Source organism: Pipistrellus hanaki (genome assembly GCF_964339955.1).
Source record: "Pipistrellus hanaki genome assembly, chromosome: 21".
NCBI lineage: Eukaryota > Metazoa > Chordata > Mammalia > Chiroptera > Vespertilionidae > Pipistrellus > Pipistrellus hanaki.
Genome location: NC_140523.1, coordinates 821,279 through 839,888, shown reverse-complemented (window position 1 = coordinate 839,888; position 18,610 = coordinate 821,279). Strand labels below are relative to the sequence as shown.

General features: G+C 59.0%; 1 protein-coding gene across 1 annotated transcript in view; it reads left to right on the top strand.

Annotated features, from left to right (window-relative positions):
* The window catches only part of LRRK1 (leucine rich repeat kinase 1), a 47,625-nt gene that overhangs the window by 9,805 nt on the left and 19,210 nt on the right, over positions 1-18,610 (top strand). The window contains 18 exon segments of the mRNA XM_084869004.1: positions 272-443; positions 1,326-1,505; positions 2,385-2,533; positions 6,202-6,428; positions 7,309-7,436; positions 7,531-7,694; positions 9,740-9,877; positions 10,566-10,678; positions 11,589-11,665; positions 12,387-12,516; positions 13,462-13,574; positions 14,028-14,242; positions 15,209-15,373; positions 16,444-16,616; positions 17,425-17,545; positions 17,708-17,720; positions 17,723-17,866; positions 18,281-18,557. Coding sequence (XP_084725130.1) covers positions 272-443; positions 1,326-1,505; positions 2,385-2,533; positions 6,202-6,428; positions 7,309-7,436; positions 7,531-7,694; positions 9,740-9,877; positions 10,566-10,678; positions 11,589-11,665; positions 12,387-12,516; positions 13,462-13,574; positions 14,028-14,242; positions 15,209-15,373; positions 16,444-16,616; positions 17,425-17,545; positions 17,708-17,720; positions 17,723-17,866; positions 18,281-18,557 — 2,699 coding nt within the window.

Below are 18,610 nucleotides of genomic sequence, written 5' to 3'. Positions count from 1 at the left end.
AACCCGGGACCCTTCCGTCTGCAGGCCGATGCTCCATCCTCTGAGCCACACCGGTCCTGGCTCCTTTGCCCTTTTTGGGGGGACCCTGTCTTGGGCATCACGTGTGCCTCCCCTACCCTGGGCGCCTCTGGCTTTGCGCTGGGCCCCGTTTCAAGTCCTGCGCGGCCGCCGGTGGCCCTCCCACAGGGCTGGGCCCTGGTCTTCCTAAATGTCAGAAAGCGGATCCTCTGGGCCACCCCTGAGGACGGCCCGTTGCTCTCTGCCCGGCCAGGGCCAGCTCCTGAGCGCGGCGGCCGCCCACGGGGACCTGCAGGCCGTGCGGCACCTGGTCACGGAGCGGCAGGTGGAGCTGCCGGCCGAGCCCGCGGACGACAACCCCGCGGTGCTGGCCGCACACTTCGGGCACACGGACGTGGTGCGGGAGCTGCTGGAGTCCTTCCGAGGTAGGCCCCTCACTGGGGACCCTCTCCTTCCAGAACCAGCCGGGCCGGGGGGGGGGGGCTGTACCCCAAAAGGCTCATTCCCTCTCACTCTTACCCATCGAGAGCTCCCGTGCTTCCACGGAAGGAATCTAGGTTGTTTTTGTTTGTTTGTTTGTTAATATATTTTATTGACTTTTTTTACAGAGAGGAAGGGAGAGAGAGATAGAGAGCTAGAAACATCGATGAGAGAGAAACATCGACCAGCTGCCTCTTGCGTGCCAGCAACCAAGGTCCATGCCCTTGACCGGAATCGAACCCGGGACCTTTCAGTCCGCAGGCTGACGCTCTACCACTGAGCCACACCGGCTTCGGCTATTTTATTGATTTTACACAGAGAGGAAGAGAGAGGGATAGAGAGCTAGAAACGCCGATGAGAGAGAATCATCGACCTGCCGCCTCTTGCACACCCCCTACCGGGACCGGGGATGTGCCCGCAACCAAGGCGCATGCCCTTGACCGGAATCGAACCTGGGACCTTTCAGTCCACAGACCGACGACGCTCTACCACTGAGCCACACCCGCCCGGCACAGTATCTAATGTTTTGAATGCTTGCCTTCGAAAGGAGGAGCCATGCCGAGACCGGTGTGGCTCAATGGATAGAGCATCGGCTTGGGGACTGAAGGGTCCTGGGTTCGATTCCGGTCAAGGGCAGGTATCTTGGTTGCGGGCACATCCCCATTAGGGGGTGTGCAGGAGGCAGCGGATGGATGACTCTCTCTCATCGATGTTTCTAACTCTCTCTCTTCCTCTCTGTACAAAATCAATAAAATATATTTTTAAAAAGGAGGAGCCACCAGCGCCCTCTGGGGGCCATGTCCCTTTTCCCTTCCGTCTCCCGCCAGGTCCCTGCAGCCTCCAGCGGCTACTCAGCTGGCTGCTGGCCCTGGCTTGCCAGCGAGGCCACCTGGGGCTGGTGAAACTGCTGGTGCTGACCTACGGGGCCGACCCCGAGAGCTACGCCGTCAGGAAGAACGAGTTCCCCGTCATCGCCCGCCTGCCCCTGTACGCGGCCATCAAGGCAGGTGAGCGCCCCCCACCCCCACCCCCACCCCCGGGCAGTCCCGCCCGTGGGAACCCGCATGGCTCTGAGATCTGAGACTGTGTCTCCCCTCTGACCCCCGCCTGTCTGCTACCTGCACGGAGAGTTTGCGACTCCTACTATTTGTTTGTTTGTTTAATGTGTTAATATATATATTTTATTGATTTTTTTTACAGACAGGAAGGGAGAGGGATAGACAGTGAGAAACGCCGATGAGAGAGAATCATTGATCCGCTGCCTCCTGCACACCCCCTACTGGGGATGTGCCCGCAACCAAGGTACCTGCTCTTGACCGGAATCGAACCCGGGACCCTCCCGTCCGCAGGCCGACGCTCCATCCACGGAGCCACACCGGTCAGGGCTGTTTCACGTGTTTTTATGGATCTCAGAGAGGAAGGGAGAGAGAGAGTGAGAGAGAGAGGGAGAGAAACATCCACGAGGAGAGAGAATCACGGATCCGCTGCCTCCTGCACGCCCCACACTGGGGATCGAGCGTACAACCCCGGGCACCGAACCGGTGACCTCCCGGTTCCTAGGCCGATGCTCCACCCCTGAGCCACCGCACTCCACCCCTGAGCCATTCTTTTACCCAAATGTCTGCATCCTCACGTATGCCCGCCCAGGGTCACCCCGACAAGGGGGGTTGAAGGACCGGGGCCGGCTGTGGCCAGTGGGACCGAGGCAGGCGGTCCCGCTGAGGGCAGAGTCCCGGCCACATCCGCCCGGATCAGCGGACCCCCGTGACCCAGCACACGCGGGGCCTGTTTGGTGTTCCGCGGCCGTGTGCTGGGTGGCTGTGCGGGACGGGTGTGGCGTCTGAGGCGGCCTGAGGGTCCCCTCTCTGCCTTCTCCCCCCCCCCAGGCAATGAGGACATCGCTATATTCCTGCTCCGCCATGGCGCCTTCTTCTGCTCCTACATCTTACTGGACAGCCCGGGCCCCAGCAGGCACCTGCTCCGGAGGTACTTCATCGAGGCCGGCGCCCCGCCCGGCAGCTGCTCCGGGAAAGTGGTGAGTGCTCCCCGCCCACGGAGAAGCCCAGGGAGGGGGAAGCCGGGATAGGGCCCGGCCGGGGTGGCTCAGTGGTTAGACACTGACCTGTGAACCAGGAGGTCGCGGTTCGATTCCCCGTCAGGGCACACGCCCAGTTTACAAGCTCCATCCCCAGGAGGGGGCGTGCAGGAGGCGGCCGATCCGTGATTCTCTCTCCTCATGGATGTTTCTGTCTCTCTCCCTCTCCCTTCTGACATCAGTAAAAAATATATATATATATATTTTAAATGTATTTTATTGAGGTTTTTTTTTTTTACAGAGAGGAAGAGAGAGGGATAGAAAGCTAGAAACATCCATGAGAGAGAAACATCGATCCGCTGCCTCCTGTACACCCCCCGCCGACGCTCTATCCACTGAGCCAAACCGGTTTCGGCTAAAAATATATTTGTTTTTAAAAATAGAAAAGAGCCGAAACCGGTTTGGCTCAGCGGTAGAGCATCGGTCTGCGGACTGAAGGGTCCGGGTTCGATTCCGGTCAAGGGCATGTGCCTTGGTTGCGGGCACATCCCCGGTGGGGGGTGTGCAAGAGGCAGCTGGTCGATGTTTCTCTCTCATCGATGTTTCTGACTCTCCCTTCCTCTCTGTAAAAAATGAATACATTTTTTTTTTAAAGTGGACTCATCCTAAGAATACACCGCTCTGTCCTTTTTTTTTTCATAGAAGTGTAGGTTTATTTCGATAGAGACATGCTGAATACAAACAGCTGAAATAAGTAAGCGTTAACAAAAATCACAGAACATTTTAATAAAAAAAATTAATATTTTCCTCTTGAATATTAACTTACCAGACACTGAATGGCTGCACAAATTAATACGCGTGACACAAATAAACCTGTTTGTCTTGCGCTCCCAAAGTGGAATATTTCCTGTGGCCACGCACCACACGCCGGGCTGCCTTGTTCCTGATTTTAAAGGTCCCGGCGTCAGCGGGTGCCGCGGGTTTTCTGGGGAACAGGCTGAGGTCAGCCTCAGGTGCTTCCCGGGTGATCTCCTCCCGCTCGGAGCGTTCCTCGGGAAAGTCTGCGGGCCGGTGTCCAGCCCCCCGGGGGCAGCGGGCCCTGTGTTTCCGGAGGTTTTCCTGCTCTGCGTGTTCGGGGCGTGAAGGAGGGTGACGGATGATGGCGCTCCCGGGTCTGCAGTACATGCTCCCTGGCTTTTGTTGACTGTTGGGCTGGGCCCGTCGGTATTTTGGGGACAGTGTTGGCGTCGATGATGGGCCGCTGAACCGATATCTACGGTTCTGGGTCATGTTTGAGAGACTCCGCATAAGGCTGCGTGAGTTTGACAAGGCGCCTCTCCACCTTATCCGGGACGTGTCATTCGAATCGGTGTTGTTAAAGGTGACAGTCAGCCCGGCCGGCGTGGCTCAGCGGTGGAGCATCGACCTGTGAATCAGGAGGTCAGGGTTCGATTCCCGGTCAAGGGCACATGCCTGGGTTTTGGGCTCCATCCCCAGTAGGCGGGGGGGGGGGGGGGCGTGCAGGAGGCAGTCAGTTGATGATTCTCTCTCATCATGGACGTTTCTCTCTCTCCCCCTCTCCCTTCCTTCCTGAAATGAATTTAAATATATATATATATACTAATAAAAGGATAATGTACTGATTAGACTGGGAGACCTTCCGGGCAAAGCCATGGTGGTGGGGCCGAGGTAGAGGCGGTTAGGGGCGATCAGGCCAGGAGGGCGGGCAGGTGGGGGTGATCAGGCCGGTGGTAGAGGGTCAGTTGGGGCGAGAGGGCCGGTGGTGGTGGGGACGGACAGTTGGGAGCAAGCAGGCCGGCGGGCAGAGTGGTTAGGGGCAGTCGGGCAGGCAGGCAGGTGAGCAGTTAGGAGCCAGCGGTCCCAGACTGGGGAGGGTGAATTCCATGCACCGGGGCACTAGTATATTTTTTTAAATGGAAGCAGTCGGCATGTCCGTCTGTGTAGACCCCAAAGAGAAAATGAAACTGGGGGTGGGGTGGGGCTGGCGTCAGAAGGTCCCGGGCTTCCCCGTGTCACCTGGGGCCTTCCCCTTCCTGCCCAGTGACCTTCAGGAGGCGGCGCCCCCCGGTGGGTGGGCCCGGCCGCCCGGGTCTCGAACCTGGGACGGCCCAGTCCTTCTGAGCGGCCGGCGGAGGGAGGGCTCCGTCCACGGGGCCCAGTGATGGGTGAGGAGCCGGAGGTAGGTGTGCCTGCGGCTCCAGGCGCCGGGGGGGGGGGGGGCGGCATTTGGGGTTCAGAATGTCAGGCAGGAGAAGGGTGCTCCGCCCCCGTGTGTGCAAGGCTGGAGAACGTCCTGGACTCCACTGGCAGGGACCTTGCTGAAGTAGTTGTCTCGTCCTTGGGTGTGTGTGTGTGTGTGTGTGTGTGTGTGTGTTGTGTGTATATATGTGTGTGTTGTGGTGTGTGTGTGTATATGTGTATGGGATGAGTGTGTATGTAGGTGTGTCTGTGTGTGTATGGGGTGGGTGTGTATGTAGGGGTGTGTATCTGTGTGTGTGTGTGTGTGTGTGTGTATGGGGTGGGTGTGTATGTAGGGGTGTGTGTGTATGTGTATGGGGTGGATGTGTATGTAGGGGTGTGTCTGTGTGTGTGTGTGTGTGTGTGTATGGGGTGGGTGTGTATGAGGTGGGTGTGTATGTAGGGGTGTGTGTGTGTGTAGGGGGTGGGTGTGTATGTAGGGGTGTGTGTGTGTGCGTGTGTATGTGTATGGGGTGGGTGTGTATGTAGGTGTGTGTGTGTGTGTGTATAGGGTGGATGTGTATGTAGGGGTGTGTCTGTGTGTGTGTGTGTGTGTGTGTGTGTGTGAGATCCTCACCCAAGGATTTTTTTCCCCCCCCGTTGGTTTTAGAGAGAGCGGAAGGGAATGGGGAGAGAGAGACACATCGATGTGAGAGAGACACAACAATTGGTTGCCCCCCTCACTCGCCCCACCGGGGCCAGGGGTCGAACCTGCAACCCAGGTGCGTGCCCTTGACCGGGAATCGAACCAGGGACCTCCTAGTTCTTAGCTTTGAGACTTCTGAGTAGGATTGCTTAGCTAAGGAGTTGCAGACAGGACACGCACCGCCACCTAGTGGTCATATAGGGAAATGCGTCACCGCTGCCAATTTTTTTACATAAATCTATTCTATTTACTTTTTACAGAGAGGAAGGGAGAGGGATAGAGAGTTAGAAACATCGATGAGAGAGAAACATCCATCAGCTGCCTCCTGCATGCCCCCTACTGGGGTTGTGCCCGCAACCAAGGCACATGCCCTTGACCGGAATCGAACCTGGGACCCTTCAGTCCGCAGGCCGACGCTCTATCCACTGAGTCAAAAGGGCTAGGCCAGTGGTCGGCAAACTCATGAGTCCACAGAGCCGAATCTCAGCAGTACAATGATTAAAATGTCTCTGGAGCGCCACATTTTTTAAACGTAAACTTCTTCTAACGCTACTTCTTCAACATAAACTCGCCCAGACCGTGGTATGTTGTGGGAGAGCCACACTCCAGAGGCCAAAGAGCCGCGGGTGGCTCGCACGCCGCGGTTTGCCGGCCACGGGGTCAGGGCACTGCAGCCGATTGTGCACAGCCAAACTCACGGCCACGGGTGGGGAGGGAGGGTTGACGTCTGTCTGTCTGTCTCTCTCCCTCCCTGCCCGCCCAGCCGCTGCGTGTGAAATGGGCCCACCTCAAGCTGCCCTGGGTGGACCTGGACTGGCTCATCGACATCTCCTGCCAGATCACCGAGCTCGACCTGTCCGCCAACTGCCTGGCCTCGCTGCCCTCCGTGGTGCCCTGGGGCCTCATCAACCTGCGGAGGCTCAACCTCGCCGACAACCTCCTGAGCGAGCTGCCCGGAGTGCAGTCCGCCGACGAGATCATCTGCTCCAGGTGGGCCCCCTCGGGCCCCAGGGGAACCCCCGCCCGTGCACCGGGCCTCTATCCTATCTAACAATCCTGTCTAATAAATAAAAGAGGGATATGCAATTCGACCCATCACTCCAACACACAAGATGGCTGCCCCCATGCGGTCCAAGATGGCCACCCCCATGTGGGGACACAAGAGGGCCACCATCAGATGGCCAGCAGGAGAGGGGCAGTTGAGAGGAACCAGGCCTGCAAGGGAGGGCAGTTGGAGGCGATCAGCCCTGCGGGGGAGGGCAGTTAGGGGCAAGCAGGCCGGCAGAGGAGCAGTTAGGCATCCATCAGGCTGGCATGGGCGTGGTTAGGGGGTTGGTTGACCAGGCTGGCAGGCAGAAGTGGTTAGGGGGCAATCAGGCCGGCAGGGGAGCCGTTAGACATCCATCAGGCTGGCAGGCAGAAGCAGTTAGGGGCAATCAGGAAGGCAGGCAGGCGAGCCGTTGGGAGCCAGCTGTCCTGGATTGTGAAAGAGATGTCCAACTGCCCCTTTAGACCCGATCCTAGCTCTTAATATATATACTTTTTAAAAAAAAATTGTTTTTAGTATCAGTGCAGAAGGGAGAGGGAGAGAGAGAGAGAGAAACATCCATGATGAGAGAGAACCATCGATCAGCTGCCTCCTGCACGCCCCCTGACTGGGGATGGAGCCCGCAACCCCGGGCCTGTGCCCTGACCGGGAATCGAACCCTGACCTCCCGGTTCCTGGGTCGACGCTCAGCCCCTGAGCCACGCCGGCCCGGTCTCTTGCTGCATGTTGCACGCACACACGCTCTGAGCCTGGAGCCTGCATAAGGAGAAAGGGCGGGCCTGGGTGTCTGCAGAGACAGTGACCAGGAGCGTGTCCCCTCAGGCTCCTGGAAGTGGACATCTCCAGCAACAGGCTGGCCCACCTCCCGCCCGGGCTCCTGCATCTCTCCAAACTGCAGAAGCTCACGGCCTCCAAGAACTACCTGGAGAAGCTGTTTGAGGAAGAGAGCGGTATGTCCCGCCCCGGCCCTGTCACCAGGCTCGATGGTCCTTCCTTCCTGAGGCGGGTCTTCTGACCCTTTTCCTGCCCTCCACCCCGCTCCAGCCACCAACTGGATCGGCCTGCGGAAGCTGCAGGAGCTGGACGTTTCCGAGAACAGGCTGACCGAGCTCCCGGCCGCGTTCCTTCATTCCTTCAAGTCGCTCCACTCCCTGAACGTCTCCCGGAATAAGCTGAAGGCGTTCCCAGACGCCTGGGCCTGCCCGCTGGTGAGTATCGGCCTCCCGGACTGTCTGTCACTCACCGAAAAGGTCCCTCGGGCCCGGCCGGCGTGGTGGCTCCGTGGCGGAGCGTTGCCCTAGGAACCGGGAGGTCACCGGTTCGATTCCCGGTCCAGGGCATGTACCTGGGTTGCAGGTTCATCCCTGGCCCGCATGGGGGCACGTGCAGGAGGCAACCCATGGCTGTGTCTCTCTCACATCGATGTTTCTCTCTCTCTCTTTCTCTCCTCCTCCCTCTTTTCCTTCCACTCTTAAAAGAAAAAAAAATACATTTTTAAAAAATATATATATATTTTATTGATTTTTCACAGAGAGGAAGAGAGAGGGGTAGAGTGTTAGAAACATCGAGGAGAGAGAATCATCGATCACCTTCCTTTTGCACACACACACCCCCCCCCACTGGGGATGTGCCCGCCACCACGGTCCATGCCCTTGCCCGGAATCGAACCCGGGACCTTTCAGTCCTGCAGGCCGACGCTCTATCCACTGAGCCACACCGGTGTTGGCAAGAAATACGTTTTTATGGATTTCAGAGAGGAAGGGACAGGGAGAGAGAGAGGGAGAGAAACAGCAAGGATGAGAGAGCATCACGGATTGGCCGCCTCCTGCACACGCCCCCCTCCTGGGTTTGGAGCCCGCAACCCGACCTCCTGGTTCATAGGTCGGCGCTCAAACCACTGAGCCGCCCGGAGAGGCCCTCCCCCCGCTCTCTCTCTCTCTGAAAACCAACGGGAGCCGTATCCTCGGGTCGAGGGTTAACAAAATGAAAAAATAAAGAAACAGAAAGAAGAAATAACGGCTCCTTAGTCACCCTGCCAAGGACACGGAGCGTCTGTCTGTCTCTGGGGAAGCTGGCTCGGTGCGGCGGACGGACCCACGGCAGAGAGAGCCCCCCCGGCCGTGGGTCCGGGGCCAGGAAACTCTCCGCCAGCCGCCGCGACGAGGTGTCCAGTCCCAACATCTGCCTGTGGGACCCGGCTGCCGTCCAGAGCCCGGGCCTGAATGGCCCCATTGTCTCCCAGGACGAGGGGCCAGATGTTCTGGGCCGAGGAGCCGGGGGAGGGGGCCCCCGCCCTCCCTCTCTCTCTCTCCCCCCCCCCAAACCCCGTCTCCATCCCTCCCCCAGGGCAACGGGACGAGCACAGTCTGTCGCCTCTCCGTGAACCCCGTGTGTCACAGAGCGTGTCTGATTGTTCTTGTGTTGTTCATCCTCAGAGAGGAAGTTTTCCCACCGGTTTTCAGAGAGAGAGGAAGGGAGGGAGGGAGGGAGAGAGAAACGTGGATGTGAGAGAGACACATCGATCGGTTGCCTCCTGCACATGCCCCAACCCGGGGCCGGGGACCGAGCCCGCAATGGAAGGACGTGCCCTTGGCCAGGAATCGAACCCGGGACCCTCTCTCAGCAGGTCTGAGACCTCTCTAGGGCTAGAGGTCTTAATTTAAAAAAAAAAAAAAATCAAATTTGGAATGTCTTTCTTATAGGCCCCGAAATGTTTAAAAAGCTAGTTCAGCCCTAGCTGGTTTGGCTCAGTGGATAGAGCGTCGGCCTGCGGACTCAAGGGTCCCAGGTTCGATTCCGGTCAAGGGCATGGACCTTGGTGGCGGGCACATCCCCAGGAGGGGGTGTGCAGGAGGCAGCTGATCGATGTCCCTCTCTCATTGTTGTTTCTAACTATCTATCCCTCTTAACTTTCTCTCTGTGTAAAAAAAAAAAAAATCAATAAAATATATTTACAAAAATAATAAATTTAAAAAGTAGGCGAATTCAGCCCTGGCCGGTGTGGTACAATGGTTAGAAGGACGGCCTGCACACCCAAGGGTCCTGTGTGTGTGTTTCCCGGTCAGGGTGACGTGCCTGGGTTGCAGGTTCGATCGATCCCCAGCCCCAGTCTGTGGTGTGTCTATCTCACATCGATATATATCTCTTTCTTTCTCTCTCTCTCTCTCTCTCCCTTCCCACTGCCCATTCTCTCTACAAATCCGGGGGGCGGAAATAGCTAATCCCGTCTCTCTCTTTCCCGGAAAACGGCTAGAAATGCTGCAAGGCGGCCCACAACGCCCTGGAGAGCCTGCCGGACCGCATGGCGGTGTTCTGGAGGAACCACCTGCGAGAGGTGGACTTCTCCGAGAACGCGCTCCGAGAGGTGCCCCTGGGCCTCTTCCAGCTGGACGTGAGTGCCTCCCCGCGGCCGTGCACCCTCCCCCGTCCCCTTCCCCTGGGGCTCTGAGACGCAGGGGGGGAGGGGGAGCTCAGCTTCTGCCCCCCCACCGGCCAGCATGGCTCCCTGGGTGGAACGTCGACCTGTGAACCAGGAGGTCACGGTTCGGTTCCCGGTCAAGGGCACAGGCCTGGGGTGCGGGCTCCATCCCTGGCCAGGGCGAATTTCCCGAATCGTAAGACACTCTCAAGCCCTGGCCGGTGTTGCTAAGTGGATAGAGCGTCGGCCTGCCGACGGAAGGGTCCCAGGTTGGATTCCGGTCAAGGGCATGTACCTGGGTTGCGGACACATCCCCAGTGGGAGGTGTGCAGGAGGCAGCTGATCGATGTTTCTAACTCTCTCTCCCTCTCCCTTCATCTCTGTAAAAAATCAATAATATATATATATATATATATATATATATTTTAAAGGTACATATTTGTATTGATTGCAGAGAGGAAGGGAGAGGGGGAGAGAGAGAAGCATCCACGAGGAGAGAATCATGAACCGGCTGCCTCCTGCACGCCCCCCAGTCTGTGCCCTGACCGGGAATCGAACCGTGACCTCCTGGTCCCTAGGCTGACGCTCAGCCACGGAGCCAGGCCGGCCGGGCCCTCGTTGGTGTGTAACGCGCCCCTGCCTCCCTCCCTCTCTGCCCCAGGCCCTGGTGTCCTTGAAGTTGCAGGGAAACCAGCTGGTGGCCGTGCCCCCTCCGGAGAAGTGGACCTGCACGCAGCTCAAGACGCTGGATCTCTCCAGAAACCAGTTTGGCAAGTAAGCGAGCCTCGGCCCCACCAGTCCCAAGACCTGTGCAGCCTCCCCCGGCCCCCCCCAGCCGTCCCTCAGGGCGGGTCTCGCTCCTGGGTTAGCAGCCATCACAGAGGGCCCCAGGCCGGGGCTTCCACATCGGACATTTTCCCGGCCGGCCGGTGCGGCTCAGTGGCTGGGCGTCGGCCTGCGAACCAGGAGGTCACGGTTCGATTCCCGGTCAGGGGCACAGGCCTGGTTGGTGGGCTCCATCTCCACTAGAGGGCGCGCAGGAGGCGGGCCGATCCATGATGCTCTCTCACCATCCATGTTTCTCTCTCTCTCTCTCTCCCTCTCCCTTCTCCCTCCCTCTGAAATCAATAAAAACACATTTTTAAAACAAATGAATGGCCGAAACCGGTTTGGCTCAGTGGTAGAGCGTTGTTGGTCTGCAGACTGAAAAGTCCCAGGTTCGATTCCGGTCAAGGGCATATAACTTGGCAGCTGGTCGATGTTTCTGTCTCATCGATGTTTCTAGCTCTCTCTCTCTCTCTCTCTCCCTTCCTCTCTGAAAAAAAAAAAAATCAATAAAATATTTTTTTAAAAAACTGAATGGATAAAAGGACTATTTTAAGATGAATTCATACAATGAATAAAGGGGGGGGAGATTTTAACGTTTTTGCCAACTGCTGAGCAGGAGATACATAGATTGAATGACTTTTAGAGAGAGAAGGAGAGAGAGAGAAACATGGATGTGAGCGAGATGAAAGGAAAACGGTGAAAAAATCTCCCCGCTGGTGTCGCTCCGTGGTTGAGCGTCGACCTGGGAACCGGGCGTTCACCAGGACCGTCCTGGACCAAAGAGTAAGGGCTTTGTCCTGCTTTCCTCAAATCTTAACTCCTTTTCTCGCTCGCTCTCTCTCTCTCCTCCCCACAGAAATGAAGATGGGCTGAAAACAAAGCGCATTTCCTTCTTCACCACCAGAGGGCGCCAGCGGTCGGGGACGGAGACAGGTGCGTGTGGTACCCGGGATGAGGATGCTGGGGATGAGGATGCTGCGCGGGTGGTGCCTTGCTTTCGCCTCCTCCTCCTCCCCCTCCTCCCCTTCCCACAATGCCCGGTGGCAATGCCAGGGGTGTCCACGTTTGATTGAAAACCCTGGAGGTGAACAGTGCCATCGCATTGCTTCAGGCCTGAGATTATCGTGAAACCCCTCCGCTGCTTACAAGCGGACGAGACTTGTGGCTGCTGTGTGCGGGGTTGGATGCTGGCTGTGAGCACGGCCGTAGATGCATTAACTGTGGCCGTCTTTCTATTTTGTTAACGTTTTTTACTGACCTCAGAGAGGGAGGGAGAGAGAGAAAAACCTCCGTGATGAGAGAGAATCACGGATCGGCTGCCTCCCGCACGCCCCACACTGGGGATGTGCCTGCAACCCGGGCCTGTGCCCTGACCAGGAATCGAACCTGGGACCCTCCAGTCCCCAAGCCGACGCTCTATCCATTGAGCCACACCGGTTTCGGCATGTCCTCCCACCTTTGCGGCATCTCTAGGGCCCCCTGGTGGTGGAAATGCGGGATGAGCATCCTAGGTGGGACAGGAGCGACTGGCTCGGAGGCGGGGCCGGTCCCCCCACCCCCCACGATGCGGCCCCGCCGGGATGCCCCCCGCGCCCCCCCCCCCCCCCCCCCCCCCCCGCTCCCCTCAGACCGCCCCGCTCCCCTGTGCCCGCAGCGTGCCCGCTGGACTTCCCCGGCTTTCTCGGCGAGTCCCTGGAGGTGCTCTGCCTCAACGACAACCTCCTGGACGCCCTGCCGCCCTCCGTGTGCCAGCTCCGGGGCCTGTCCGAGCTCTACCTGGGGAAGTGAGTCTGTCCGTCCGTCCGTCCGTCCGTCCTGCGGGCACAGCCAGGGAGACAGGGATGCGGGGGCGGTCAGGAACGGGGCTTGGTCAAGGACGAGGGGAGGGGAGGCAGGGCGCAGGGATGCCATGCGGCCGCCTCGGCTACTCGGCTCGGTTATAACGAGAAGAACTGCCCAGTCCAGTGTGACTCAGTGGCTGAGTGTCGACCTAGGAACCAGGGGGTCAAGGGTTCGCTTCCCGGTCAGGGCACAGGCCCGGGGTGCGGGCTCGATCCCCAGTGTGGGGCGTGCAGGAGGCAGCCGGTCCATGATCCTCTCTCATCATGGATGTGTCTATCTCTCTTTCCCTCTCCCTTCCTCTCTGAAATCAACAAAAATATATATTTAAAAAAATATATCTATATATATATATATAGATAGATAGATAGTATAGATATAGATATAGATATAGATATAGATATAGATATATATAGGCTAGGTTTTTATCGTACTTTATTTAATATATTTTTATTGATTTCAGAGAGGAAGGGAGAGGGAGAGAGAGAAGCATCCATGATGAGAGAGAATCATGGGTCGGCTGCCTCCTGCACGCCCCCCACTGGGAATCGAGCCTGCACCCCGGGCCTGTGCCCTGACCGGGAATCGAACCCTGACCTCCTGGTTCCCAGGTCGATGCTCCACCCCTGAGCCACGCCGGCCGGCCGGGGTGATTGATCATCTCTGAGGTGGTGACCGGAGGAGAACGTGGGGGGGGGGGGGGGCCCGTGAGGAGCCGCCCTGACCGTCCAGGGGAAAGGCTTCCGGATGAGGAGGTCAGGGGAATGCTCGAAATCGGGGTGCAGGCTCTGTCTCGGTGGCCCCCGCCGGCCGCCAAGGCTGACCGGCTGCTGCGTGTGCGTGTGCGTGTCTGTGCGTGTGCGTGTGCGTGTCCCGTGTCCCGTCCTCAGCAATCCCGGCCTGAGGGAGCTCCCGGCCGAGCTGGGGCAGCTGAGCAACCTCTGGCAGCTGGACATCGAAGACCTGAACATCAGCAACGTGCCTGCCGAGATCAGGAAAGAAGGTACGCACGCCGCCGAGACGGTGCGGCTCAGTGGATAGAGCGTCCGCCTGCGGACTGAAGGGTCCCGGGTTCGATTCCAGTCAAGGGCATGGACCTTGGTTGCGGGCACATCCCCAGTAGGGGGTGTGCAGGAGGCGGCTGGTCGATGTTTCTCTCTCCTATCAGTGTTTCTAGCTCTCTATCTCCCTTCCTCTCTGTAAAAAAATAAAATAAAATATATTTTAAAATTTTTTAAAAATAATAATAATAAATCCACAGACATAGAACCGATGCAGCAGCCTGCGGGATCTCAGCATCTCAGAGGCGTGGGGAGGGTGCGGGGAGGTGGGGCGGGGGTGGGAGAGACTAACCGAGGTGCGTGCCCTGGGCCGGGAATCGAACCGGGGACCCTGCTGCCCGAGGGCCGGCGCTCTGACCACTGAGCCGCCCCACCCCGCCCCGCCCCGCGCCCAGGCCCCAAGGCCGTGCTGTCCTACCTGCGGGCGCAGCTGCGGAGGGCGGAGAAGTGCAAGCTGATGAAGATGATCGTGGTGGGGCCGCCGCGCCAGGGCAAGTCCACGCTGCTGGAGGTGCTGCAGACGGGGCGTGCCCCCCAGCCCGCCCCGGGCGAGGCCACCATCCGCACCACCAAGTGGGAGCTGCAGCGGCCGGCGGGCGCCAAGGCCAAGGTCAGGACGGTCTGGGTGCCGAGGCCCCCAGGGGGAGGGGGGGGCGGGGGGCAGCTCCCTCTCCTCCTCTGCAGAGCGTCCAGCCTGTGTCTGCGGCCCCGGACGGGGGAGGGTCCGCCCCAGGCCCCCTACCCCTATCCCCCACCCCTGCTGTTTCCACCCAGCTCCTGCCGGACGCATGAATTTATTTCTTCCTTTATTTTTTTTAATTTATTTTTTTAATATATTTTTTAATTGAGTTTTTACAGGGAGGAAAGGAGAGGGAGAGAGAGTGAGAAACATCGATGGGAGAGAAACATCGACCAGCTGCCTCCTGCACGCCCCCACACCGGGGATGTGCCTGCAACCAAGGTACATGCCCTTGACCAGAATCGAACCCAAGACCTTCCAGTCCGCAGGCCGATGCTCTATCCACTGAGCCAAACTGGTTCTGGCTAATTTATTTTTTTAATATATTTTTTAATTGAGTTTTTACAGGGAGGAAGGAGAGGGAGAGAGAGTGAGAAACATCGATGGGAGAGAAACATCGACCAGCTGCCTCCTGCACGCCCCCACACCGGGGATGTGCCCGCAACCAAGGTGCATGCCCTTGACTGGAATCGAACCCGGGACCCTTCCGTCCGCAGGCCGACGCTCTATCCACTGAGCCAGGCCGGTGAGGGCTCCATTAATTTTTTAAGAGAGAGCGTGGAAGGGAGGGAGAGAGAGAGAGAGAGAGAAACATCGATGTGCGAGAGACACATCGATTGGCTGCGTCCTGCACACACACACACACACACACACACACACACACACACACGCCTGGGACCAGGGCCGGGGATCGAGCCTGCCACCCAGGCACATGTCCTTGTCCAGGAACCGAGCCCGAGACCCCTCGGCGGTGCTCTAACCACTGAGCCACGCCAGCCAGCCCCGGGGGCCTTGTGTCACACGCCCCTCCCGGCCCCCGCCCGGTGGTTCACGCAGGTGGAGTCCATCGAGTTCAGCGTGTGGGACATCGGCGGCCCGGCCAGCATGGCCACGGTGAACCAGTGCTTCTTCACGGACAAGGCGCTGTACGTGGTGGTGTGGAACCTGGCGCTGGGCGAGGAGGCCGTGGCCAGCCTGCAGTTCTGGCTGCTCAACATCGAGGTGAGCGTCCGGCCTGGGACACCTCCCGCCCCCCGGGGGCCCGGCCGCTCCCCCAGAGCGCCCCCCGATGGACAGAGGAGACATTAAAAAAAAGAAAAGGAATGGTTAAGCTTCTTTTGTTGTTTTCCCTCCTCACCGGAGGGTACTTTATACGTTGGTTTTTAGAGAGAGAGAGTGGGAGGGAGGGAGCGAGGGGGAGAGGGAGAGAAACATCGATGTGAGAGAGACACCGCCGTCGGTTGCCTCCGGCGTGATTCCCGGACAGGGGCCGGGGCATCGGGTCTCAAACCTGCAACCCAGGTGGGTGTGCGCTTAGCCGGGACTCACACCACAACCCCCCCCCCCCGGTGCCTGGGCCGGCCGCGCTAACCACTGGGCAGCTTTCACCTTCATTTCATGTTTTTGTCGTTGTGGTTGTTAGTTTTTGGTTAATCCTTGCCCGAGGCTGTCTTTCCATTGTTTTTTGTGTGTGTGTGTGTGTGTGTGTTTTTTTAATATATATGTTATTGATTTTTTTTTTTTTTACAGAGAGGAAGGGAGAGGGAGAGAGAGTCAGAAACATCCATGAGAGAGAAACATCCATCAGCTGCCTCCTGCACACCCCCTACCGGGGATGTGCCTGCAACCGAGGTCCATGCCCTTGACCGGAATGGAACCCGGGACCCTTCAGTCCGCAGGCTGATGCTCTGTCCACTGAGCCAGACCACTGAGGGCCTCACATTGAGTATTTTTGTGTATTTTTTAGAGAAAGTAGAAGGAAGGGGAGGGCGGAGACAGAGAAACATCGACGTGAGAGAGAGACGCGTCGATGGATTTGCCTCCCTCGGCCGAGGGACGTGCCCTTGACCGGAATCCCAACCCGGGGACCCTTCAGTCCACGGGCCGACGCTCTACCCACTGAGCCACACTGGCCAGGGCCCTTCTCCCTTCCTTGAAAAGGCCCCTCGCTATTGGGGGAAAAGGCGGCGACGTACGCACCTGCCCTGTCTGACCAGATCAGACACCCAGCCCCATGCACCCCTCAGTCCGTGCCTGACCGCCCCGGGGCCTGGGGGGTGCCCCCGTTGCAGGCCAAGGCCCCGAACGCCGTGGTGCTGGTGGTGGGCACGCACCTGGACCTCATCGAAAGCAAGTTCCGGGTGGAGAGGATCGCCACGCTGCGGGCCTACGTGCTGGCCCTCTGCCGCTCGCCCTCCGGCTCCCGGGCCACGGGCTTCCCCGACATCACCTTCAAGCACCTGCAGTGAGTGTCAGTCCGGGCCTCTGGTCCCTCTCCTGTGCCTCTTCCCTGCAGTACCCGGGTCCGCCTGCAGGGGCGCCTACCCAAGGGCTGGGCTCCTCTGAGGCATCTCCGGGCTGTAAGGGCTGCAGGCAGGGGCCTTAGGGAGGGTGAGAAGCAGCCGGGGAGGGGGAGAGGGGGGTGTGTGGCAGGGCCAGGCCTGACCACCCCCTCTCTGTGCCTGCTTCCTGGGTCACCCCAACAGTCCTATGGTCAGGGCTGAGCCTGCATGGCCCATCCCATTTGCGCTAGAGACATTGACGTGAGATGTCACGTGAGGTGTCGGGTTGAGCATCATCAACCTGTGATCCAAGAGGATCCTGGAGGTCAGGGTTCGATTCCCGGTCAGGGCACCTGCCTGGGTTGCAGGCTCCAATCCCCAGTGAGGGGGCGTGCAGGGGGCAGCCGGCCCCTGATCCTTTCTCCTCCTGGATGTTTCTCCCTCTCCCTCTCCCTCCCTCTCTGACATCAGTAATTTTTTTTAAATATATTTTATTGATTTTTTTTTTTTACAGAGAGGAAGGAGATAGGGATAGAGAGCTAGAAACGCCGATGAGAGACAATCATCGACCAGCTAGCTGCCTCTTGCACACCCCCTACCGGGGATGTGCCCGCAACCAATGTACATGCCCTTGATGGGAATCGAACCTGGGACCTTTCAGTCCGCAGGCCGGCGCTCTATCCACTGAGCCGCACCGGCTTTGGCTGAAGCCAATAATTTTTTTTTTAAAGAGGGGTGTGCGTGGGGGGGGTCTCTCTTCCGCCCTTGCAGTGAGGTTTCCTGCAAGAGCCTGGAGGGCCAGGAGGGGCTGCGGCAGCTCATCTTCCAGGTCACGTGCAGCATGAGGGACGTGGGCAGCACCATCGGCTGCCAGCGGCTGGTGGGCCGGCTGGTGGGTACCGGGGCTCCGGGTCCCAGGGCCGCCCGATCTGGGGGGGAGAGGAGAGGAGGGCTGGGCAGGGAGGCCCCGGCTGCTCCGGGCTCAGGCGGGCCGCGGCGGGCCGGCCCCGGGGGGCGGGAGGGAGGCTCAGGCCTGCCGCCCCTCCGCCCCCAGGTGCCCAGGAGCTACTGAGCCTGCGGGAGGCGGTGCTGGCCGAGCACCAGCGCCGGCGGCTGAGCGACGACGTGCAGTACCTGACGGACCGGCAGCTGGAGCGGCTGGTGGAGCAGACGCCCGGCAATGATATCGGCGGCTATGAGGACCTGCAGGCCGGTGGGCGGCCGGCGGGGAGCGGGGGGCGGCTGGGGGGTGGGGGTGCGGGCGCAGGGAGCCCGGGGAAGGGTCGCCGATCCGTGCCTGTCCGCAAAGGACCGCAGGTGCACTGCGGGGACTGAGTTTTTAAAAATAGGTTTCTGCCCTGACCGTCCCAGGTTCGATTCCTGGTCAGGGGCATGGACCTTGGTTGCGGGCACGTCCCCAGTAGGGGGTGTGCAGGAGGCAGCTGGTCAATGTTTCTAACTCACTCCCTCTCCCTTCCTCTCTGTAAAAAAAAATCAATAAGATACATATATTTTTTTTTAAAGCAAGTTAGAATTTAAAGAAGACGGAATCTGGGGAGGAATAAGGGGCCCGGGCTCGGTCTGACGTGTGTGTGTGTGTGTGTGTGTGTGTGTGTGTGTCCCGCAGCCATCAGCTTCCTCATCGAGACGGGCGCGCTGCTGCACTTCCCGGACACCAGCCACGGCCTGCGCAACCTCTACTTCCTGGACCCCATCTGGCTGGCCGAGTGCCTGCAGCGCATCTTCAACATCAAAGGCTCCCGCTCCGTGGCCAAGCACGGCGTGATCCGCGCCGAGGACCTGCGGCTGCTGCTGGTGGGCACCGGCTTCACGCAGCAGACCGAGGAGCAGTGCTTCCAGTTCCTGGCCAAGTTCGAGATCGCCCTGCCCGTGGCCAACGACAGGTGCGGCCGGGCTGCGGGGGGGCTCCGGGGGGGGGGAGGAGGGAGGAGGGGGA